This window comes from Wyeomyia smithii, chromosome 3 (assembly GCF_029784165.1).
Source record: "Wyeomyia smithii strain HCP4-BCI-WySm-NY-G18 chromosome 3, ASM2978416v1, whole genome shotgun sequence".
NCBI classification, from domain to species: Eukaryota; Metazoa; Arthropoda; class Insecta; order Diptera; family Culicidae; genus Wyeomyia; species Wyeomyia smithii.
This window is the reverse complement of record NC_073696.1, coordinates 250,480,144-250,505,930: the sequence shown is the minus strand read 5'-3', so window position 1 is coordinate 250,505,930 and position 25,787 is coordinate 250,480,144. Positions and strand designations below refer to the sequence as shown.

Genomic DNA, 25,787 nt, shown 5'->3' with positions numbered 1-25,787 from the left:
TCATATCATATCATATCATATCATATCATATCATATCATATCATATCATATCATATCATATCATATCATATCATATCATATCATATCATATCATATCATATCATATCATATCATATCATATCATATCATATCATATCATATCATATCATATCATATCATATCATATCATATCATATCATATCATATCATATCATATCATATCATATCATATCATATCATATCATATCATATCATATCATATCATATCATATCATATCATATCATATCATATCATATCATATCATATCATATCATATCATATCATATCATATCATATCATATCATATCATATCATATCATATCATATCATATCATATCATATCATATCATATCATATCATATCATATCATATCATATCATATCATATCATATCATATCATATCATATCATATCATATCATATCATATCATATCATATCATATCATATCATATCATATCATATCATATCATATCATATCATATCATATCATATCATATCATATCATATCATATCATATCATATCATATCATATCATATCATATCATATCATATCATATCATATCATATCATATCATATCATATCATATCATATCATATCATATCATATCATATCATATCATATCATATCATATCATATCATATCATATCATATCATATCATATCATATCATATCATATCATATCATATCATATCATATCATATCATATCATATCATATCATATCATATCATATCATATCATATCATATCATATCATATCATATCATATCATATCATATCATATCATATCATATCATATCATATCATATCATATCATATCATATCATATCATATCATATCATATCATATCATATCATATCATATCATATCATATCATATCATATCATATCATATCATATCATATCATATCATATCATATCATATCATATCATATCATATCATATCATATCATATCATATCATATCATATCATATCATATCATATCATATCATATCATATCATATCATATCATATCATATCATATCATATCATATCATATCATATCATATCATATCATATCATATCATATCATATCATATCATTTCATATCATATCATATCATATCATATCATATCATATCATATCATATCATATCATATCATATCATATCATATCATATCATATCATATCATTTCATATCATATCATATCATATCATATCATATCATATAATATAATATAATATCATATCATATCATATCATATCATATCATATCATATCATATCATATCATATCATATCATATCATATCATACCATATCATATCATATCATATCATATCATTTCATATCATATCATATCATATCATATCATATCATATCATATCATATCATATCATATCATATCATATCATATCATATCATATCATATCATATCATATCATATCATATCATATCATATCATATCATATCATATCATATCATATCATATCATATCATATCATATCATATCATATCATATCATATCGTATCATATCATATCATATCATATCATATCATATCATATCATATCATATCATATCATATCATATCATATCATATCATATCATATCATATCATATCATATCATATCATATCATATCAAACCATATCATATCATATCACATCATATCTTAAATTCTCGTATGTTTTAAAACTTTTCAATTCTAATATTATTAAATTAAATTAAATTATAAAAGTTGCTATTTTTTTCGATTCTCGCATCCCTGGCATTGACACTTACCCTGTTCGCGCAAAGTTAGCCCAGTAGATCATGATCGCCTCCGACAGGGCTACCTCCGATTTGGTGTAGTTCTTGGGAAAGTGGTTGAAACCGTCGACGAGGGGTGCGCCGAACACGTAGGGAAGGTCCTCGCCGTGGACCGTCCCCATTCGCTGGGGGTAGTCGCCGTCCTTGGTTTGGTAGTCGAACACGAAGAAGAAACACATCGGACCGGACGGTTCCTGGCCCGGGAGAGGCGGAGGCGGAGCCAGCATATCGCCCGTGTGTACCAGGGGTGCCACAAATTGGGCATCCGAGAGAGCTGCCACAGCAGCGTCACGGGTGTTGATCGGATGCATGCTGGTCCGCTCCCAATCGGTGTATTCATTTACTACGGTGTAGAATATTTCACTGAGGTGATACGTGTAGGCATTCCTTACGTAGGTTCGGAGGATTCGGTCCCGCCGTTCACCCTCGAAACCGCTTTGTATGTCGGCGGCACTGAACCGCCACAGTGCCTCGCCGGTGACGACTCCGAATAGGAGATCATACCGGCCTGCCGCTCCTTGGGATCGTTTTGACGTTCCTCGGATGGGCGTTTCATCGATGTCCTGATTGGTTCGACCTGGTCGGATTACTACTCCATCTACCGAAGGTCCGAAAGCACTAAGAAAGCTGGGAGGCTGGATGTCGGCCGCAAACAGATCCTCTAGCGGTACATCCCGCAAACAGTCCACAATTTCCTCGTGACTCTTGATTAGATCTTCCGGTATTGAGCAATTGACTTCCTTCGCTAGGCGAAGGGCATAGATTACTGGATCCTCAACGAGCGCCCAGGACGAGTAGGCGGACCCCGACAGTAGAATGGCCCGGTGAAACAGTCCCGGGACCATCGTCGGCGAGGTCATTAGGAAGTTGATGCAGGCAGCCCCACTACCGTGGCCAGCCAGGGTCACCATCGAGGGATCCCCTCCGAACTTGGCAATGTTCTGCTGGACCCAGTGTAGGGCCGCCATCTGGTCCATCAGGCCGTAGTTGGCCACTCGAGCCCGGATCTCCGGGCTTGGGTTGGCATTTAAAAAACCTTTGCGTAGAAACGGAAAAAGAAGTCAGCAATTAGTTGGACGAACTGATCGATCAATTCCTACCTAAGATTCCTAGTCGATAATTCAATGTAACTACAACTAATTCTGCATAACTGGCCAGCACTGTTCCATCGTAGGGGTTCCCGCTGTTCCACTCGAATGATTCTCCGTGTAAAAATACTACAACAGGTAATTTTTTGTCGCTTTGAGCGGCTGCAAGAAGTCATTGAGATCGCGTCTGTTATTGAAACCAATTTCGCTCCTGATTCGCGTTACTACTTACCGTGTGCAGGTGAAAATACGTTCAAGTACAAACAATCCTCCGATTGGTTGATTAAAAAAGGTAGTAAACGTTTCAGATACTCTAGTCGTCCTTTTGGCATCTTATCTAAAGCTGCTGTTTCGTTATTTACATTCGGCAGCCGCTGCGGGCAAACGGGGCTGAATTTGTCAGCTATCCGGACGCCGTCCCACGGCGAGGGCGTTCGGGTTGGGCTAAATCTGGAACGAGAAGCAAACGAGACGGGGAGGATGGAAAGAGTTAATTAATTGTTTTTCTGTGAGTGCGTGCGTGAATGCTTTCGTTTGCTTTATCTATTGACAGGCTATCATTAGTTCTGGCGTTTGGTAAGGGCAAATTGTTTGTTATTGATGTTTGATTATTATTTTTTTGTGAGTGAGCGATTTCACGCAGTCCCGTCGGAAACATCCACTGGGATTTCAGTACAAATTTGTGAGCTATGTGAATTCGGTAAATATTGACGTGTTCTCGGACAACGTCAAAGGTTTTTTTCAACTGTTTTTCAACCTTTTTTTCTAAAACAATAACATCAGTGTTACCGATTTTCAATTTCAACAGGAATGGAACAAAACAAATTTGAACAGTTAAAGTGTAGTCAGGTTTAAATAATATTTAACTCTTAATTCTAGATTCATTTGTCTAGTTGTCCCAAAAATGACATTTGATTGGTCAATTCCAAATCGGATGAAATGCTGATTGCACCTCTGTGATACCCCGAAATGTCTGATGAATTTGCGTATGACAAGAGCATTGAATCATCTGTTTAAATGATGGAAGAAGGCAAAATATTTCAAAATCTTTTAAACATTCGATTCAAATAATATTATCAAATCTCAATGAAGCACACTGATAACACAGTGGAAGGCTGTTTTTTCACAATGAAAACTAGACACGACTGGTCTAAACTTTTCACTAGAGGAAGCGCCGGCTAATGCACCTAACGCTGATGTTGCCGCTACCGGCCAAAACTAGTTTGAAACTGGCAAATGATGCGTCAGATTTCAAACGATAATAACAGCATAACCACATATGTGGATAACAATAACCAGTATGTTGTTGGATAGATTAAATGTTCAACAATTTTGTAATACGCTAGTTATAAATATTTTTCATAGCGAATAATGAATCAATCACATGCGAGCATTCCTAGCACAGACGACATGAATAAACACCAAACGTTCCCTGTGATATTCTTTGTATCAATTTAAAAAAAAATTAACAGAGACTCCTCGTCCCAATAGGTCAATTTATGTTTGCTTCCATAGACCTAATTAGATGTACTAATAGACTAATTTTATGTCTCGAAGGTAGAGATTTATCGAAAAGTTTGAAACAACCCCTTTTCTTAAACAATTTCTAAACCTGCTGTTAGAGCATAATAGAAACTGATGTCTTGAAAGAAAACATGCTGCTAAAAGCAAGCAACAGTAGCGTAGAGTATATGTGGAGCAGAGCGCCGCTAGTTTCTCGTCGTCTATCATTGCAGTAGGCACGACTTCTATTCGCGTGCAATCAAAACTGCAATGCTGCTACTGATGGTGAATGAAATAATCTCATGAATATGATTACGATAAAAACCATTAATTACTGAACAAGAATTGAACATTTTTGCAACGGTTTCAAGTCATTTTTTTTATTTTTTATCTTCAATATTAACTAAATATTCGTGACCGGAATAATATCGAACGAGTAAGTTCCCAAAAACACTAATTTATAGAAGAGCAAGAACCGGCGAGTACTTAGGATTTTTTGTCCATTTACTAAGATCTATTCAGAATCTTTTTTACATTTAAATATTGTTAGATATTTTTTTTATTTTTAATTTTACAAATAAAATAATAGACTTATATTAGCTGTCTTCGTAATACAGTGAATGTAAATGTTGGCAAATGAAAGAAACTTGTGGAGTAAAAAACAAAAATGAATCTTTTTAAACTTTAACTTGGTTGTAATTGTTAAATGTTGTTTGCACATATAAAAACACTACAGGTACAACATATTTTTGAAAAAATATAGGAGAGGCTAAGAATTTTATTAATTTTAACAAACGAATTTATTGTGTCTGTTATTATAATAATTACAGTGTTCAGTCCCACGTCACCATTTCATACAACACTAGAGCTGTATACCTTGTAGTATTTACTAGATAAATTAAAAGTACCGCACCTGACGCTGCTACAATTACCGCTGTTGTTACCCGCTGCTGCTTAGTTAGGACCATCCTAGTCGCCAGAAGCAGGTTTTTATATAGCCCTAGTAGTGCATTCTCGGTTAAGTGGTATATAAGTCTGTCGATCGTGTTAGGGAAAATGAGCGTTAAACGACCAATCAGATCAATCGAAATCTGTATTTCAAGAAGGCCTGTCAATTTTCAGTAGTACAGTGTTTGCATAAATAAAATTTGACCATTTTCATTATGTTAGTTACGCAATATTTGATTACGCTGCCGGGTGGTGTTGCATATTGCTGATTTCGTACCGAGACATTGGGATAGATTCGAATTTATAAACATCTTTGTGAAGGCGTTTCAACATTTTGAATAAAGTGTAATCAATTAACGAAAAGATATTACCTCTTTAATTAAATATACCATTTGTCCTCAAAAGGACAATTTGTTGTTTAATTTAATATTGGACACGATGCTGATCGCATCTCTGTGCTATCCATGGCAGGGGGATAAAGCATTGCTCGGATAATATAGTGGAAAGCTTTTATTACAACGAAAATTTGACGGCCCATAGATTTTGATAGCCAGCATCACAAAACGTTTATGTTGTCAAAATACGGCAGCTTTTGATAAGAAGAAGTGCCAGCTGATGTGCCTACTACTGATGCTGCCTTTTTTCCTCTGTGTGGACTCATCACTGCGACCAGAGACATTTTGATCTATTGTGATATTGCCCAGGTGTTTCCTGTACTCCGCACTTCATATTATTGGCAGTATCACTATTGAAGTGAATGATACGCTTTTTCATTTATATCCGTGCTTGTGTGTGCGAGTTTACCCTTTCATTTCAAGCTTACTGCTCTACTATACCGAGCCTCTTTTCTATCCTACCAATATCACAAAATTGCAATTCCCGGACTGAGGCCCAACGTTCTTCTCTTGCCAGGTTTATTCCAAGAGGGACTTGTTATGTCAAGAGGAAGGAGTCTTATCGAAACCTCATTCCTCGTGCCAATATCGCCAATTACAATTCCCTGTAGAGGGTAAAAATTTCTGGGATCAGTTTTATTATAAAAAGGAATTATTTTGTTAAGAGGAAGGAGTCTTATTGAACCTCGTTCCTCCTACCGACACCGCGTCACAATCACAATTCCCTGAAGAGACACTCAATGCTTCACCTCTGGTCAGGTTTATTACAAAAAGGACTTATATTTTTGTCAAGAGGAAGGAGTCTTATCGAAACCTCGTTCCTCCAACCAAGACCGCGTCATAATTACAATTCCCTGAAGAGAACTATTATACGTTACTCAGAAGAGTTTTATTATAAGAGGGGCTTTTTCGTTAGGTTGAAAGTCAGCAAGGGTACTATAGAATTCAGCTTGAAGGAAGGGTATGTAGTGGAGAGCCTGAGAATGAATCCATGTTAAAGTCGTTTGACAACCAAATGGCCTGATTCTACTAAGATTCGAACCCACGACCACTTGCTTATTAAAGCGGACTCTGTAACCTTGCGGCTACGAAGCTCTCTATGCTGCCACTATCGCACAAAGGCAGCTTTTTAATGGAGGAAGTGCCGTTGCAACTACTACTGACGCTACTGCCACTACTGATATCCGCTGCTACTTAGTTAGGACCGTCCTAGTTGTCATCTACTAGTAAAATGATCGGTTTGTCAACGGACAGGTTCTTATATAGCACAATGAGTACATTCCCGGTTTACGAAGTACACAATCACCTTAAAACACCAAAGTCAGGAGAATTTTTCTGATATTTTGAAAAATTGATTTTCCGCTAGTAAGCACCAGTAGCATTAAAGTTTGTACTAAAAGTCAGTAATTGTTGCTGATAATGCTGATATCTTGGCAATTTTCTCGTTTTACAGGTTGAAAACTGTAAAAAATTTACCGACTAGTAAAAGTTTGATAAAGTGTGTATATAATTCTATCGACCGTGGTAGGGAAAGCAAGCATTAAGCGCCCAATCACAGGTCCATACCTGCGTTTCAACAAAGCTTGATAATTTTCAATAATTGTGCAGTGTCCATTTCATCAAAGATCGTTTTTTCCACTTTCGTTTTTACCACTCACGAATTTATCATACAAAGTTTATCACGTTTCTGAGATATATGAAAAATATTATTAAAACACGAATTAATTCACCTAGCGGTGTCATCTAGCGGCGAAAAATTGTCAGTAAGTTTTCAGGCAATCGCTACTGTAAACCCTGGAGAGATAATCTTGTTCTAAGGTTAAATTGATGCATGACTTTCAAATCATTCAAAATGCAAGGTTTTGTTTAAAATTTAATAATGATTCAAATAACGATAAATAACATTTTTTTTTGGAAATCGAAAACGGATTCGCACTATTTGAAAAAGTAAAAGGCAATGACACCAAAAGCGAGAAGTCAAATTGACGCAGACTTTTTTTTCTAGGGTTGAGGAATCGTTTTTAATTGTCTGATGAATCATGACTCGATTGTCGATCAAATTTACAATTGTGACGTTTTTTTTTTTTTAAAAACTCCCCAAAACATTCTCATTCGGGAGATAAAATCGCTTGAAAATTGATAAAAATCTAGTAACTTCATGCCATACTCGAACGTATTTGGTACTCAAAAATGGCCGTTATTGCTTATGAGAAGATTTAAAATGCCTAGACGCTTGAAAAATATAACGTCTCCATTGCATTGCCGTGGCTAATGTTAGGATCAATCGGGAACTTTTCCGCCGTGTTGCTTCACCTGAAATAACTAGATATAAGTTACGATCTTCAGCAAATTTGTTTGAAAGGTCAAGGGCTTTTGGTTGAAGAACAGTCTAGTGTAGAATTCTGTCGCTACGTGGCATTAGTTTGAACGCAATTCTTCATATTTTGACTTTAACTTATCCCGTGATCAAATACATTTCTTTTTGAGCGTCTCAGTAGAATGGAATTGAATATTGAGAATATAACTTATTCTCAATATTTATCCCGTGATTCTTACTGTCTTGAAAGCTGCGGTCTTCAGCGAAGTTGTTCAGAAGGTCAATGGCTTTTGAATGGTGAAAAGTTAAGAACAGAATCCCACGCTGGTTTGCACGCAATTCTTCCTATTTTGATAGTGATTTACCTATACTACGATTTCATCCTTCTAGAAAAATGTGGTCTTCAGCAAAGTTTTCCATATGACCTTCCAAACAAGTTTCCTAAAGACGGCAGCAGATAAGTAATGTTCGAAATTTTCAAAGCTACATGCACACACACGTTGCGTTGCGGTTCAATTTAAACCAAACTGTCTATCAGATAGAATCTCTTGAACCTCTGAACAACTTTGCTGAAGACGACAACTTCCTAGATGGTCGGATTCACGAGGTAAATAATGTTCAAAATACTTAAAACTACGTGCACACTGTGCCGCGGTCAAATTTCTAACAAACTGTGCACCACATAAAAGCCTCCACAACTCTCTAGGTTGTCGGTATCAGAGATTACTTTACTTTACTTTTACGGCGACAGGCCCATTATCGATCTAATGCCGAATCCAGAATACGTCGCCATGTCACTCGGTCTTGGGCTGCTATCCTCCAATCTCCCCTAACACCTATTTCGCGGGCATCCTCGTCGACAGCAAACATCCAACGAGTGCGAGGCCTACCTCGAAGTCGACAGCCTCTATCGGGATTTCTGCTAAATATAGTCTTCGCTGGTCGTTTTTCCGGCATTCTAGCTACATGCCCAGCCCATTGCAACTTGCCGTGTTTTATCCGCCTTAATATATCCGCCGATTTGTACACCTGATACACTTCATGGTGCATGCGTCTGCGCCAAACACTATTTTCTAGTGTGCCACCAAAGATTGAACGCAAAACGCAAACGCCTACGCTCAAAAACACCAAAAGCTCACCGACCGGCCTCTTTCAACGTATCCGAGATAGAGTTATATAAATTTGCCCATATTAGGTGATGATATACTTTTCGGGGTGCTGCAAAATTCAACTATGTATCACGCGAAAATATTTTTTGAACGTGATATAATCAAAACGTCACGGTAGTACAAAAGCTCGAATAAGCAAAATACAATTTTCTGCATTTTGGCGGATGCATACATGATTTTCCAATCGATTACTGTAGGAACGAAGGAAATCCATTGAAATATAATCGATTTATTAGCATTTGAAATTGGTCATATTTTTCCTTTTTGCCTTTCTCCTAGAAAGGTATAGCAATGACTGGAAAAACCGAAGGTATAAAAGTGCTCCAAAGGGTCGAATCTCGTATATCAATCGACTTAGTTCGACGAGCTGAGCATTTTCTGTATGTGTGTGTATGTGTGTGTGTGTGTGTAACGCTCTCCCAATCTCACTCGATTTTCTCAGAGATGGCTGGACCGATCTTGATGAAATTAATTGCAAATGAGAGGTCTAGTTGCCCCATAAGACCCTATTGAATTTTATTGCAATCGGATTTTTAGTTCAGAGGTTATGTTTAAAAATGTGAAAATCACGAAACATCATTATCTCAAAAACTATTCAACCGATTTTAACAAAATTGGTTTTAAATGAACGAGCTACTTAAAAAACCCTTAACTTTTGAGTTTCATGAAGATTGAACGTGTGGTTCAGAAGTCATTTAAAGAAACGTGTTCTGGAGAGTGTTTAATCTCACTCAGGTTTCTCAGAGATGGCTGAGCCGATTTCCACAAAATTAGTGTCATTTGGAAGGTCTAATTACCCTATAAGACCTTATTGATTTTTTTTTTGCAATCGGACTATTACTTTGCCTGTTATGTTTAAAAATGTGAAATCCAGCTATGAAAAGAAACATATTCCGAAGACTACTTAAACTCACTCACTTTTCTCAGAGATGGCTGAACCGATTTTCACGAAATTAGTGTCAAATGAAAGGTCTAGCAGACTCATAACACCCTATTGAATTTTACTGTAATCGAACTGTAACTTCGTCTGTAATGTACAGAATTAAGAAAATCACGAAACTTCATTATTTAGAAAGTACAAACCGATTTGATCAATTGTATTATCAGATGAATAGGCTAGTTAAGGGTTTACTGATGAATTATAGCATAATTATAACACGTAGTTTCAAAGTTTGGCTGCCCTATAAGTTTCCATTTAATTTGATTATAATCGAACTAAGCAACCGTTATGTATTAAGTTGCTAATAAAACAACAAAATTTTATTATCTCAAAGATTACACGACTTATTTGAACATTACTAGTGTCATACGAACGAGTCATCTCTCAAACTTACAAATAACAACCTTCATAACAATTTGATATGTGGTTCAAAAGTTATGGAAAGAAAAGAAATTCAAAGGCTATTCAAAACTATACCTGCTTTGATCAATATATGTAGTCATAATATAATTTAAATGTGGTATCGTACCATTATCATATTGCATACTTCTATTACAACATCATAATTTTAGAACCCAAAAAGTACACATTTATTGGATTGAAGCGTTTATTTATTGGATTGAGGCGTTCATGTAAATCTATTTTTACAAAATAATAAGTTTGAATGAGAAAGGCTGGGTCTGACCACTAGGTGGATTAATTTAGGTTTTAGATTTTCATTTCACACTCCTATGTAGTGGAACTTCCTGAGAGACGTTGTTCTGCGTAAAATGTTGAGCCGCATTTAATGATCCTATCTTGGCTCATTTACTGAGTAGAGGAGTGGCAAAATGAAAAGCCACGAATAAAAAATTAAGTGAATAACTGAATCAATCTCACCATATACAAATGTAACAAAATATACGATAAAATTCGTTGACAGACGGCCAACTAGTAATAAATAAATGATATGTCAATTGATTCCGGAAGAGGTTTTTGTTTTTATACTTTTCGGGATTGACCTGCTCTAATAGACATGTGTTCATTTTCATTAGTTTCAAAAACGCTTTCTTGTAGAATAAGTCTAGAAGTCTAAAACTAGATTTATCACTTCAAATTCTAACACCCTTGTAAACAAACCTTCCCGAACTGTCAGAAAAAGTGAGGTTAGGCCGCTGCATGCAATGATCTATAGAAACAGTAGCACTGTTTGTTCATTCAGTCATGCATACGAGCTTCCATGCAAGCCTTCATGTGAGAGCTTGTTTACCGCTTGACGCTACGTTGGTTGTCACTTCTAACGTGTGAAGTACAATTTTGGAAGTAACAGAAAGATCACTTTTTAACTGTCTCCTGCCTGTGAACTATAGTTCTTTTATCATTTCTATTATTCTATTATCATTAGCTGCAGCATTTTAGTGTTCACTTCTTCTATCATACGTGATTCCGTAGTTCTATTTAGTATTTACAACACTAAAACAAGTTTTATTCACGAGCCAATGGAGGATAGATTGTGCATTTAGAAAAGCAGTGTTGCCGATCTTCTCGTGAAACGAAAAAAGCGGGTGTTCGCACCGACGTTTTACGCTGATGCGTTAAGTAATTGCCCTGCCTGTATGTTTGCTTTTATTCTATATGCAGCGGAAATATAAATTGAGCTTTGAAGAAGTCATTCATGGATCGAGAATTTTGTCGAAAGGACAAAACTACTAGTTTTTTTTCTTCTAACAATTACAAAAATTTACCCTTGAAATTTCCTAAAAATTAAAATATGTTACAGCAGTTAAATTTCGATGTTGTCTACTCGATATGTTCCTGGAATTGTTAATTTATTTCTTTACCAGAAAGGAGAAGTATGTCATCTTTTTATGATCTACTCATTCATAGAGCTCTCGAGAAGTACGGATGTAGTTTAATTTGAGCAAAAATATTTTAAGTAAAAAAACTTAAAAATCTTTGAAAAGGATTTTTTTCAATTGCTCCATCTTAGAGTACAAATTCTTGAAATCATTTTTCCACATTTTCATTATTTTGGGCGATAGAGAGAAAGTTAAAGCAATTGTGCAATTTCCTAGAAAACGGACAACCATTTTAATGGACATTTCTGATCTGGTTGAAATATTATAAAGAAGTTTATATGGGCTGGAGATGTTATTTCATGCAATAAGTTTTTTTGAATAACGTTTCATTCTAAAGAAGGGGTTATGTAAAGATGGTATTGATGATTATAAATATTTTTAGAACCAGAGCGGTTTGTTCGGTTAGTTTTCGACAAAGTTGGACAGTTTTTTGTTCTTCAGGAATAAAAATACACCGCGAGGCAAAAAAAAAATAAGGAAAAACCACATTATTATAAACTAAATGTCACAAAAAATTCACTTCTAAAAAATCTGAATTCTCTTTACAATGTTTGAACTTCAAGAATTGAAAAAATCTACTTTTTACGGTGCATGTTATCTTTTGTATGGACTATTATAAACAACTCTGCCGAAGACTCAAACATTAATCAAAAAGTTCTAGCTCTAAAAAAACTGGAAGCGCACCTCGTCACGAATCTATGAGCGAAACTACGCAAATATCCCGGAATTCGCCCTTTTTATTTTTGTCAATGTATGTCGTTCTTGGTCAATGGGAAAGAGAGCTTGTGAAACAATACTCGTTTTATTCAGTTCCATCGGTGTAAATTTCAAAGTGCCTCTAATATGTGTTTTGAGAATTTTTCGGCTTCAAGTTTCTACGCCCAAAGTGATTAACATTTTATTCATTTTTCAAGTTCAATAAAAGCAGAGAAACAATTCAAACTAAACTGGATAATAATAGATGCAATATGACAAAGCTTTATTAAATATTTTTCTTGAAAATTCGAATAATTTTTATCATACCATTCTTCAACACGAATATTTTTGTTTTTGAACAACAACTAACTTTTTGTGTGGTAGGTAGGGGCTACAAAAATTTCCCAGTTTTACATACTGGAAAATATTTAATTTTAATGAACTATCTGCAGTAAAAAACGATTTTTCAATGAACATAATTTTGAGTAAAATGCATTTCGATTTCGAGCTCGAATTTTTCTCTATTTTTGAACGTATAATGTTTAGGTAAAAATGTCGTGTAGATTTTTTTCAGATTTGATGCAAATTCGTTAAAACTACCGGTGTCGTCAAAACCGCGAAGTTTCTCTGACAAGTCATAAAAGTTTTGACAATCCCATAGCTTGATTTCGCGTGAAACCTCTCAAATGTGACATTTGCTCTACAACTTTATCCCAATGGATAGCGATTTCCCATCGCACAATACCACACAAACCACACTGATAGAAATAAATTGTGCTCTGTTCAAATAGTGGCCCAGTCGCATAAATCGTACCTCATGCTTTGCTAACTTTGCGATTCAATTAGGCTGCATAAAAATGCAAAACTGTCTAATTGCGTTTGTTCGAATTGATCGCCGCTACGGTTTCTTGGCACCAGTATGCACTGTTGCCCGGTCGTGCTGTAGTTGGCTCGGAAAGAACCCTTTCGCTAAGGAACAGGGAAAATGTTTAAATTAGTTTTCCTGAACGTTCCTTGCCTGTGGTGCGGGTGCGGATCTAAATACAGATATCGGGCGAGAGTTTCTTTGTGGCAATTACATTTGCCCCCCCGGGATTGGTTGCAGAAAACAACATGGAGGGAAAACTAAATTATTCGTTCCGCTTTTATGATATAACTCATTCCAGAATTTTATTCCACGATGCCAAACAGTATGAATTCAAAGAAAGTGTATTTAAAAAAAGTACGTTCCAAGTTTTTTTTGTCCACCATTGCAATCCGCTATTGGTATCGTCAATCAAGTTTTCGCCACAAAAGAGACGCTCTGAGAGCTACGAGTAGCAGGGTTTCGATACCGTTCCAACGCAATTGCATTCATTGGTTGTCGTAAGAATTTCAACTTTTTACAGCGCGTCGAATTACACTGCATTTGCCAGTGCAGGACATGATGACAGCTTATTCGGTAAAAGTTTCCCTCTCGGAGGACATGCAATTCAAATAACAACATTCATTTACCAAGCACAGAAACCAACTGAGAAACGAGTTTAGGAGAATTGCAATGCAAAAATCGGAGGGGGAATTGCAAATTGAAAATATAGAGTATGTCTGATTTTATTCACCTGTTTGCAACCGAGTGCATGCTACGGAGCTTGTTGAAATTCTGGTACATTATGAATACGGAACGAATTCAACGGAACGACCCGCACTTAGTTAAGCATTACATACTACATATCGACATCGTGGCATCGAACAAGCGGTGCATAGCCTCAGTGAAAAAAAAAACGCTTGAATATGTGCCTGTACTGGCGAACTGCAAGATTGCATTGAGCGAAAGGAGTTTCGATGGGTGAAATCAATTTTCATTTTTTTTGTTAACAGTCCGTCGAATTTCAATCTAATTTCAGAAATGTCATTCATAGGTTGCCAGCAAGTGTTATTGGCTGTGGTACTGAAGTTGACGAGAATTTTGTTCATTGATTTGCAAACAATAAACGTTGGAAATCCCCATAAGATGATTAGAAATGTCTACCTGGTTTTCATACAATTCCAAAGTTTTTTCGTCTGTTTTAGAACCTTTACCTTTACCTGGTAATTCAAAAAAAATTTTCGCATGTTTCTAACTAGTTAAAAAAAGGTGGTGAAGCAAAATAAACAGAATATATGGAATTCTCAAAATAAACAGAATGAAAATTCTTACACAATTAACGGGACAATTAGAATAAACAGAATAAACAGAATGAGTGAAACGAACAAAATAAATAGGATGCACAAAATAAACAGAAAGAGAACCAATCAGCAAAACAAATCATGAAAACAAGCAGGTTTAAAATAATAAACTAAACAAATCGAATAAATCGAATTAAAAGAATGAATTAAATAAACAAAATAAACAGAATAAATAGAATACACAGAATAAATAGAATGAGCAAAATAAACAAAATAAAAATATGAAAAGAATAAACGAAATAAACAGAAAGAGAAGAGTAAACAAACTAACCGGAATAAACTTGAAAAATGAAACGGGCTATAAAAAAATCATATTTAAAATAATAAATCAATTAAATCGAATAAACAGAATGAATAGAAAAACGACATAAAAAGAATAAACATGAACAAAATAAGAAAAATTAACAGTATAAACAGAATTAACAGACATAACAGGATTAACAGCGTAAAAAGAATGAACTAAATAAACAGACCGAAAAAAACAGAATGAGCGAAAAATAAAAGAATAAATTAGATGAACAGAGAAATCGAAGAAACATAATGAGTAAAAGGAATAGAATTTAAAATAAGCTTTCAAATCACACATAATAGACCAAATAAATCGAATAAACAGACTGAAAAAATAAAGAAAATAAACAGAATAGAGAGAATAAAACGAATAAAGAAAATGAACAAAATAAACATACTAAACAGAACCAATAGAATAAACAGAATAAATAGAATAAACAGAATAAACGGAATAAATCAAATGAACAGAATAAACAAAATAAACAGGAAGAGAAGAGTAAACAGATTAACAAAAATTAACTGAAAAAATTATAAACCGCAAAAACATCAAACAGATTTTAAATAATAAACCATTATTTGCTTATCGAATAAACAGAATGAATGAAAAAACAAAAATAGTGCAAAACGAGCAGAATCAACAGAACAAACAAATCAAATAGAACTACCAGAAAGGTGTTGAAAAAAATTTTAGATGAGGATGGGAAATAAGAAAATTCAAGGGAACTAAGGAAACTGCAAATAAGTGTGTAAAATACATTAAAAACATTCGAAAAGGAAAGAAAACGACACAAAATAGAAAATCTTGTAATCAGCAAATGAAAACGAAAAAAAAAAATGAAAACCGAAAAAAATTAAATGAGAGCTAAATGAAAGCAAAGAAAAAACCTGAAAAGCGATTAGAAGGAGAGGAATGCGAACAAGAAATAAGAAAGAAAAATAATTAGGCCAAATGAAAACAATAGGACAATAGGATGAAAAAAAAAATTAAGAACAGTAAGAGGACAAGAAAAAACTTGTCAAAAAAAGAAAGAACGGAGAAGAAACGGCGAACAGGAAATGGCGAACAAAAATTAGAAAAAAAATAGAAAGAGATTTGAGCAATTGAGAAACGGAAATGGAAATTGAAAAAATGAGAAGAAAAAGGAATAAGAAATGTAAATAGAAAAAGAGATAAGGACACGAACACACTGAAAGAAAAAAATCAAATGTGGAAATCGAAATAAGACATGAATTAAGAAAAAATAAAATAGAAAAGGTGACAAATAAAGGAAAGAATAAGGTAACTTAGAAAGATATATCGGCAGAAAAAATTGAAAGCAAAAGAAAAAAAGAATAAGAGAAAACATATTAAAAAAGGAAAAAGAACAAGAACAGAAGAACAAGGTAAAAGGTATAGAGGTGAAAAGGTAAAAAAAAGGTAGGAATAAACAGAATAAATAACATGAACAAAATAAATAGAAAAAAACGTAAAACAGGATTAACAGAATAAATAAAACGAGCGAAAGGAACAGAATAAATCTGATGACCAGGAAATTTTAAACAAATAAACAGATTCACCAGAATTAATACAATTAATTATGAAAACAAACAGATTTAAAATGGTAAATCAAATAAATCGAATATCCAGGAATAATCAAATGAACAGCATGAGTTGAATCATTAGAATAGGAGGAAAGAACAATAAAAAAACAAAACAAAAAGGATTAGCAAAAGAAACAGAATAAACAAAATTAACGGGATAAATAAAATAAACGGAAAGAGAAGAAAAAAGTTTAACCAGAATAAACTGAAGAATAAAATAATCTCAAAAAGTAGAGTCAAGAGAATAAATCAATTAAATCGATCAAACAGAATAAATAAAATAAACAAAGAGGGCAGAATAAACTGAATTTACACAATAAACAAAACACATAGAATTGTCCGAAAATAGAAAATATAGGACAGTCGAAAGAGTTAGAGAAAAAGAATATAGGCTGAAGAAGGGGAAGAAAATTAAAGAGAAATCTAGAAACTGCAAATAAGCTTTAAAAATTACAAAAAAAAACATCACAAAATACAACAGTTTTTAATCAACGAAAGTAAAAGCAGCTGAAAAAGTCAGAAGAAAGGTAATATAGAAAGCTAGAAAGGAAAATATTAAAAATTTTGGCAATAAAAATTGAAAAAATATATATTCAATTGAAAAACAAAAATAACGAGACTTGGAAAAAGATAAAAAAAACAAATGAGAGACGTTAATGCTGAGATTGCAGAGTAAATAGACATAGGAAATAGGAAAAGTGGAAGAAAAAAGAGAAAAGGAAAATATTGAAGGTAATAGTGATAAGGCGACGAATGAAAGATAACAAAAATGAAAATAGAATAATAAAGAGAAGAGGGAACAACGCGAAAGAAAGTGCGCTTAGTAAATGGGGAACAGGATTTGGAGAAAAGAGAAAGAAGGAGACACAAGAGTTTAAGATATGAAAAAAAAGGTAAATAGGTAAAAATGTAAAAAGGTTAAATAGGTAAAAAAGTAAAAAGGTAAAAAGGTAAAAAGGTAGATAAGGTAAAATGGTAAATAAGGTAAAAAGGTAAAAAGGTAAAAAGGTAAAAAGGTAAAAAGGTAAAAAGGTAAGAAGGTAAAAAGGTAAAAAGGTAAAAAGGTAAAAAGGTAAAAAGGTAAAAAGCTAAAAAGGTAAAAAGGTAAAAAAGTAAAAAGGTAAAAAGGTAAAAAGGTGGAAAGCTAAAAAGGTGAAAAGATAAAAAGGTAAAAAGGTAAAAATGTAAAAATGTAAAAATGTAAAAAGGTAAAATGGTAAAAAGGTAAAAAGGTAAAAAGGTAAAAAGGTAAAAAGGTAAAAAGGTAAAAAGGTAAAAAGGTAAAAAGGTAAAAAGGTAAAAAGATAAAAAGGTAAAAAGGTAAAAAGGTAAAAAGGTAAAAAGGTAAAAAGGTAAAAAGGTAAAAAGGTAAAAAGGTAAAAAGGTAAAAAGGTAAAAAGGTAAAAAGGTAAAAAGGTAAAAAGGTAAAAAGGTAAAAAGGTAAAAAGGTAAAAAGGTAAAAAGGTAAAAAGGTAAAAAGGTAAAAAGGTAAAAAGGTAAAAAGGTAAAAAGGTAAAAAGGTGAAAAGGTAAAAAGGTAAAAAGGTAAAAAGGTAAAAAGGTAAAAAGGTAAAAAGGTAAAAAGGTAAAAAGGTTAAAAGGGAAAAAGGTAAAAAGGTAAAAAGGTAAAAAGGTAAAAAGGTAAAAAGGTAAAAAGGTAAAAAGGTAAAAAGGTAAAAAGGTAAAAAGGTAAAAAGGTAAAAAGGTAAAAAGGTAAAAAGGTGAAAGGGTAAAAAGGTAAAAAGGTAAAAGGTAAAAAGGTAAAAAGGTAAAAAGGTAAAAAGGTAAAAAGGTAAAAAGGTAAAAAGGTAAAAAGGTAAAAAGGTAAAAAGGTAAAAAGGTAAAAAGGTAAAAAGGTAAAAAGGTAAAAAGGTAAAAAGGTAAAAAGGTAAAAAGGTAAAAAGGTAAAAAGGTAAAAAGGTAAAAAGGTAAAAAGGTAAAAAGGTAAAAAAATAAAAAGGTAAAAAGGTAAAAGGTAAAAAGGTAAAAAGGTAAAAAGATAAAAAGGTAAAAATGTAAAAATGTAAAAAGGTAAAAATGTAAAAAGGTAAAAAGGTAAAAAGGTAAAAAGGTAAAAAGGTAAAAGGGTAAAAGGGTAAAAAGGTAAAAAGGTAAAATGGTAAAAAGGTAAAAAGGTAAAAAGGTAAAAAGGTAAAAAGGTAAAAAGGTAAAAAGGTAAAAAGGTAGATAAGGTAAAATGGTAAATAAGGTAAAAAGGTATAAAGGTAAAAAGGTAAAAAGGTAAAAAGGTAAAAAGGTAAAAAGGTAAAAAGGTAAAAAGGTAAAAAGGTAGATAAGGTAAAATGGTAAATAAGGTAAAAAGGTAAAAAGGTAAAAAGGTAAAAAGGTAAAAAGGTAAAAAGGTAAAAAGGTAAGAAGGTAAAAAGGTAAAAAGGTAAAAAGGTAAAAAGGTAAAAAGCTAAAAAGGTAAAAAGGTAAAAAAGTAAAAAGGTAAAAAGGTAAAAAGGTGGAAAGCTAAAAAGGTGAAAAGGTAAAAAGGTAAAAAGGTAAAAATGTAAAAATGTAAAAATGTAAAAAGGTAAAATGGTAAAAAGGTAAAAAGGTAAAAAGGTAAAAAGGTAAAAAGGTAAAAAGGTAAAAAGGTAAAAAGGTAAAAAGGTGAAAAGGTAAAAAGGTAAAAAGGTAAAAAGGTTAAAAGGTAAAAAGGTAAAAAGGTAAAAAGGTAAAAAGGTAAAAAGGTAAAAAGGTAAAAAGGTAAAAAGGTAAAAAGGTAAGAAGGTAAAAAGGTAAAAAGGTAAAAGGTAAAAGGTAAAAGGTAAAAGGTAAAAGGTCAAAGGTCGAAGGTAAAGGGTACAGGAAAAAAGGTAACAGGTAACAGGTAGGAGGTAAACAGTACAAGGTGAAAAAAAAGGAAAAAGGTTAAGGTGACAGGTTACTACGTTATCGGATTTCACAACACTTCTAGGACGATGTAGAAAGGATCGGAAGTAACAATCTGTGAACATTTGGCTCTTAGTTCTAGCGATAGGAAGCGAACAGAATTATTAAAAATTCGGTCGTTAGGTCAGTCTGGTGTTGCTGGGAGACTAACCTTGCTCAGGAGGGGCTGGGTGGATTCCGGGATTCGACGATAAACTTGATAACGTGATTAGAATTCCGTTCAGTGGTCTCTGTGCAGGGTTTAAATTACAGGTTTTTTTTGTTTAGTTTTTCGAAGAGGGTTCTGTTTTTTATCTACGGTACAATCAACGGTGAAACAGCTGTCTTCTCAACACTTTCTAATACGTGCAAGTCGAAAGCGGAGCGAACGAGCGGAAGGTTTCTATTGGAAGGATATTTTACCGTACAGCTGGTTGGGTATCTCCCGAGGACCAATGTTTTGCTGCAAACAGCAAATTTAATCCTGACCGTTAGTGCTTTCTGCTCACCAGCGCGCGGTATGGGAGGATGTTTTATGATTGTGTCTATATTCTCGATAAATTTCGGCTTCGTGTGCCGTTGTGTTTCTGTTCAGCATGAGAAGTTTTTCTTTTCAGGCCCTACCCGAACCGGTGAAACAGAATCCGCTGGGAAATTTGGAGGCGTGACGCTATAAATCGTACAATCGGGCATCGAGTTGGTTCGAGGACCAATTATGGAAATTTCCTGCAGTGCAGATCGGCTGGCGAGTATTCAATCGAATTGTACTAAGGGAAATCACTTTCGGCAGTGCCGAAATTGAAACTTTATGGGTCATCGATTGATTGACTAATGGCTTTTCGCTCTCTGGTACATCTGCTTTGCGATGATGATGGTAAATTTGATAAAAGGGTAATTCTTATTGTGTAGCTCCTTCGGTTTCTAAAGCCGTGACTCTCAAATAAAATCAGTTGAATTTACAATATAAAGGAGCAGGAAATGCGTTTGTGCTTTGTGGATGTGGATCACAATTTGCTGGTTTCCATATCGTTCTGATATGCATATGCATGTTCGGCTACTGCAATTTGCTGTTTGATGGGTACTTAGGAGCAGTGAAGTGGAATGATTTTCTAACAATAGTGGCCACTCGAGGAGTGAACGTCACATTATTCCTGTGATATATGTGCGAGATTATGCGCTGGTGTCCGTATCTGCAGATACAATTTATGTATGAATGTACTTTTCTGGATCAACGGTAACTTTGGGCTAGATGTTTTGTACAAACCGCCTACGAATGAGCGATGTCAGCCCAGCTGTGAAGGGCAATGAGCCTTTAAGCTGATAGTTTGTCTGCAATTACAGCTGCCGTGTTTCAACAACTAGCGAAGAGGATTTTCTACCGCCGTCGTCGTCCTGTTGGGACAATACCATCAATTGGATTTGCCTTCCACTTGAGTGGCATTTCCTTCAGTCAGATTGAGATTACGTAAGAGTGAAGATGTGGCGCGTGAGATGCTGAAAGAAGAAGTATTGCTAAGTGCTTTTAGGAATATTAAGCACAGTGACTACCGATTCTCTGTCGTCTTAGTTAATTTAACAGCATGAAGCTTTTATTGCCAATTAATTATGTCTGCAATATCGCGTTAACATGGTATAGCACTTGATGATTTCATGGCGTATTTCTATCAGAAGAAACTCTGCATCAAGTTTCAAAATGTTTATCGTCTCATAATTAAATTTTAAGACACCAAAAAATCTGACCGTGTGAAAAAGCCACTTTATGAATAATTTTTCATACAATTTTGGGCCAATAATTAAGCTTGTTGTTCAAATGGAAAGCTAGATGAAAACTAATAACTTTCCAATGGACTAGTGTGAAAAAAGAATCAATATAAGAGTCTGCACAAGTTATGGAAACTGGATATTCATTCCACTTGTTATCGTTTTTATCAAGTAACCTTTTAAACTCGGTACAGGCATTTACCGTAATTACAAATTTTAAGTAAGAGATTTAAAACCCATTTCTCCTACATTTCAATTGTCTTTTATGAGTAAGTTCAGGCTACCACCTCAGAAGCAATTAAAAATTGGTCGATGTTCGAAGTGATTGTTTGCAATGCACGTACATAAACTAGGTGCATAATATTTTTCACTAATAACTCACCTGTACCTTTTCTTAGAAAGTCTTTATTTGGCGTCAATAATAGACAAACAATCCTACCACATTGATCCACTTTGCACCTGTTAGCAGACATATGCAACGAGAATTACTAAGCACATCTCTCTCGTAAGGACTAGAGGAATACCCCATTCGAGAATGCTTCTGCTTCTGCTCATCCGCAAATAGTCTCAACAACAATAAATAATAGAAACCCAATATCGAAAGTGGAAAGGATCCATATAAATCGTGCTGTTGGTCTACACTTACAGGTCTGCAGGCTGGGGTGGAAGGTGTAACCAAGTAGGATCACCTCGTCAGCCTAGAGCACACCCAGACACATACCACTGGGCCGGTGTTTACACTGTTGGTTACCGACAAAAGAGCACCCCAAAAATGGCCATTATGGCATGGAATATTCAATTAAGCTGGTTTATGCCAGGCTCACATAACGGGTATGTTCTTACTCTCGGCATCCGATACGAACCCCGAACTGGCCGGCCTGTTGGAGACTGAAGTTGTGGGAGTGGGGTGGTTCGAAAGCGGAAATTGAACAGTTGGTAAACATATCCGCATTCCCCTTTTGTCGAACAATAGCGCTTTGGAGCTACGGTCGGTAGAAATGGTTTTTATAGTTATTAGTATATTAGAAAATGTTTATTTATAGATAATAGTTTGGGGAGGATGGGGGGGGGGGGCTGAGTGTGTTTCATGGCCCATTCAATTTGCTATACTCGGAAATCGTTTGTCTATAGGATGGCAAAAGCATCAATGCTCTGTTTGTAATTATGCATTCAATTTGCGTACGTACAAAGTGACAGTTTTTCGTAGGCGTGTTACTTGTTTGCAACAAATCGATTTGCAGATAGTATGTGGGAGTGTAGTGGGAGAATCTTTGGTTTTCCATTTTAAGGCGGTATCTATGTATTAAGAAATGCTCACAGGAGGGAAGTGGGTTGGGGTAATCTGTATTGATACGAGTAGCAAAGCGAGCGAAGGAGTTTTAGTCATTATTTATGCATTAAAAACTTGGAAGCCATTTCAGCTGTTGAGCATTCAGAATTTTTAGCAGTTGATATAACTTATGCATGTAAATATAACAAAAAAATCAAGTCATAAACTCATGGTGTTAACTGTATTTTAGATTAATTGAAATACTATTTTTGGCGTATTTTTGCCCTGTTTTCTATTCCGAAGTTAGTCGAACCTTTCTCTTACTATGATTTTTTTATCTGCGAAGCCCACATCTTCAATAGCTCCTAAGCTTTTGAACAGGTCACCAACAACTAATGACCACATAAGTGCCGGAAGAACTCCTCCTGGATGGCATCCCAGTTCGGAAGTGGTTTCTCCTTTTTGCAAGCAGAGTATAAATCCAGTCGACTATGCTTGTGTGTGCTTTTCAATAGCTTCTGCTTTGGATGAATAGATCGTCTTATCGAAAGCACCTTGAATACCAAAAAAAAAAGCATTTATTTTACTGAAAGAGATCGAATTTTAGTTACCAACGTAAGGAGTGTGATTGTCAAATTGTCAGCTTGATAAGAAGACTGTCGAATTGTCAGCTTGTATAAAGCTTGCATATAATTTAGATTCTCACTTTTTCTAAGTACTTTTCGAATGCTATCATCAAGATTGAAGACTTACGGGTCTAATTAATTTGGGATTTGTCCTATCTCTCTGATTTTCGATAATTCGCACTGACCATCTCGGTTTCAATTGAATTGAGTTTAACCTTGCCACAAAAATGTTCCCAGTTACTAAGTGAGCAATTGGCCAGAGAACAAAGCACGTAAGCTAAAAAATATTTCTGCAGCAAAAACAGTTTGTTTGATTGGCATAGTGTTATCGGCAAAGTTGTAGATAACAATTTTGCCCTGAAAAAAAAAGCCTTCGAAAAACAAAATAATTTTTTTTTCAAGATATCATAACTTTTTTTCTTGATTTTTTCATGATTGGACCTGTTCCATCGTTTAGGTAATCTTTTGTAGTTTTTATAACAGAAACCATTTTTGAAAAATGAGCTTTTGTAGATTAAATTTTTTTCTTGTTTAATTTAACATTTCTTAAAATAATTATTAATTATTTTTAGAGTGTACATTTTTTTTCGGAAAGACAAAGTTGTTTTCTGCTTTGCCGAATACGTCATACCGATCAAACAAACCGTTTTGGCTCTAAAAATATTTGTAATCACCAATACCTTCCCAAAACAGCACTTTTAAATAGCTTCCGAAAAATGAGTCGTGTTCCAAAAAATTAAATCAATAGCACGAAATGGCATCTTTTGCCCATAGAAACGTCTATACAAAGTTTCAGCCAAATCAACAATGATTGATTAAATTTGTTGCCCGATTTTTAGTAGAATTGCTCTCATAGTAACCCATGAGTCAGGCGAAAACAGTGAAGCTACTCCGTTAAGAAGTGTGCCGGCTGACGACCCAGATTGACAAAAAGCTCTAAAGGATGCTGAGGAGGAAGACCGAGTGGAAGTGGTTGCATCGTTGCATGCGTTTGGTCGGGAGGTCGGTGCAACCAGCCAAACAGTGAAAAAGTACCTGGTGAACATAAACATACATGTCAGGAAGTGGCAGTCCCGTCTACTGGTCTCGGAGCTGCAGGCAATGAGACAGCGGCAGCTCCTGAACAAGATGGTCCAGTCGATTTTCCCGGTTAATCGCGACGTGGCGATGGTGATGGACGACGAGACCTGTCTCACCATGGATGGCAACGACTGGCAGAGCGTTTCGTATTTTCTTTCCGCCACGAGAGAAGTGAGCACCAAGGTGAAGTATATTTCACGCACCAATTTCCCTAAGAAGGTGTTGCTGTGGCTGACAATCAGCGAGAAGGGGATGCCAAAGCCGCTCTTCGTTCGCTCCGGTGAACGGGGAAATTTATGGTACGAAATGCCTGACGGAAGTTGCGTCGTTCATGTTTTGGCCGGTTCTTGCTTCGGTTCATTACCCAAAACTGAGGAAGAGCTCAAAAACATGCCTACACGCATGTTTTCATCCGTAATGGTGAATGTTCCGGTTAATTACCGGAAGGCCGCTCGCAAGGGCGTAGGTTTTTTTTGCAAGTGACCTAAAATACTTACCTTCCATACAAAGTATAGGTGCGGGATCCAGCAGACACACGGGTATTATCTCACAATAGATCAATGATTCTGGTCGTAGTGAGTAAGTCTATACAGGAAAAAAGCACGATTTCCTCTTGTAAATCTTGAAATATATATATATATATATATATATATATATATATATATATATATATATATATATATATATATATATATATATATATATATATATATATATATATATATATATATATATATATATATATATATATATATATATATACAGTGCCTCCACAGTTATGGGTCAGCTACAATTATGGGTCATTTTTACGCAAATTCGTCTATTCTCACGAAACTGAACAATTTTCATTAGCAGTGGTATTTTTTGTATCGCTTGTAATCTCATTTATACGATTAAAATGATTTAAAGTTGCAAATACAATTAAATTTATAATTTAGCTCGGTGCAATAAGTGGAGTGAACCATAATTGTAGTAATGTTACATTTTGCGGTGCACAATTGTGGGTCAGTCCATATTTTGGCTATTTTTAGTACTTTTACATGAAAATGCATCGAGACCGATTGAAATAACTTATTATCAAGCTTTAAAAACAATAAAATTACTTGCTTTATGTATTTTGGCGATTTTATGGACTAAATGATTTTTAAAGCCAAAAGTGACCCATAATTGTGTCTTTTGCTATGTAAGTGTTATTTTTCTTCCTAACCGATTTACACGCATCAACTGCAGTGAAATTAATTGTTGATCGAAAGTACACATCAGAACACAGAGATAGATAGTAAAACATTCGTAGTTGATAATTTTTCCGATTATATATCCATTTTTGAACATTCAGACAACACGTTGACTGACCCATAATTGTAGAGGGACTGTAACTTTCGAAGCCGGATTACGAGAT

General features: G+C 34.6%; 1 protein-coding gene across 1 annotated transcript in view; it reads right to left on the bottom strand.

Moving 5' to 3' along the window:
* Window positions 1-25,787, bottom strand: part of LOC129726827 (neuroligin-4, Y-linked) — a 487,905-nt gene that overhangs the window by 24,316 nt on the left and 437,802 nt on the right. The window contains exons 5-7 of the mRNA XM_055683960.1: window positions 3,125-3,342; window positions 2,905-3,054; window positions 1,778-2,840 (exon numbers count right to left, since the gene is read on the bottom strand). Coding sequence (XP_055539935.1) covers window positions 1,778-2,840; window positions 2,905-3,054; window positions 3,125-3,342 — 1,431 coding nt within the window. The remainder of the gene's footprint in view (window positions 1-1,777; window positions 2,841-2,904; window positions 3,055-3,124; window positions 3,343-25,787) is intronic.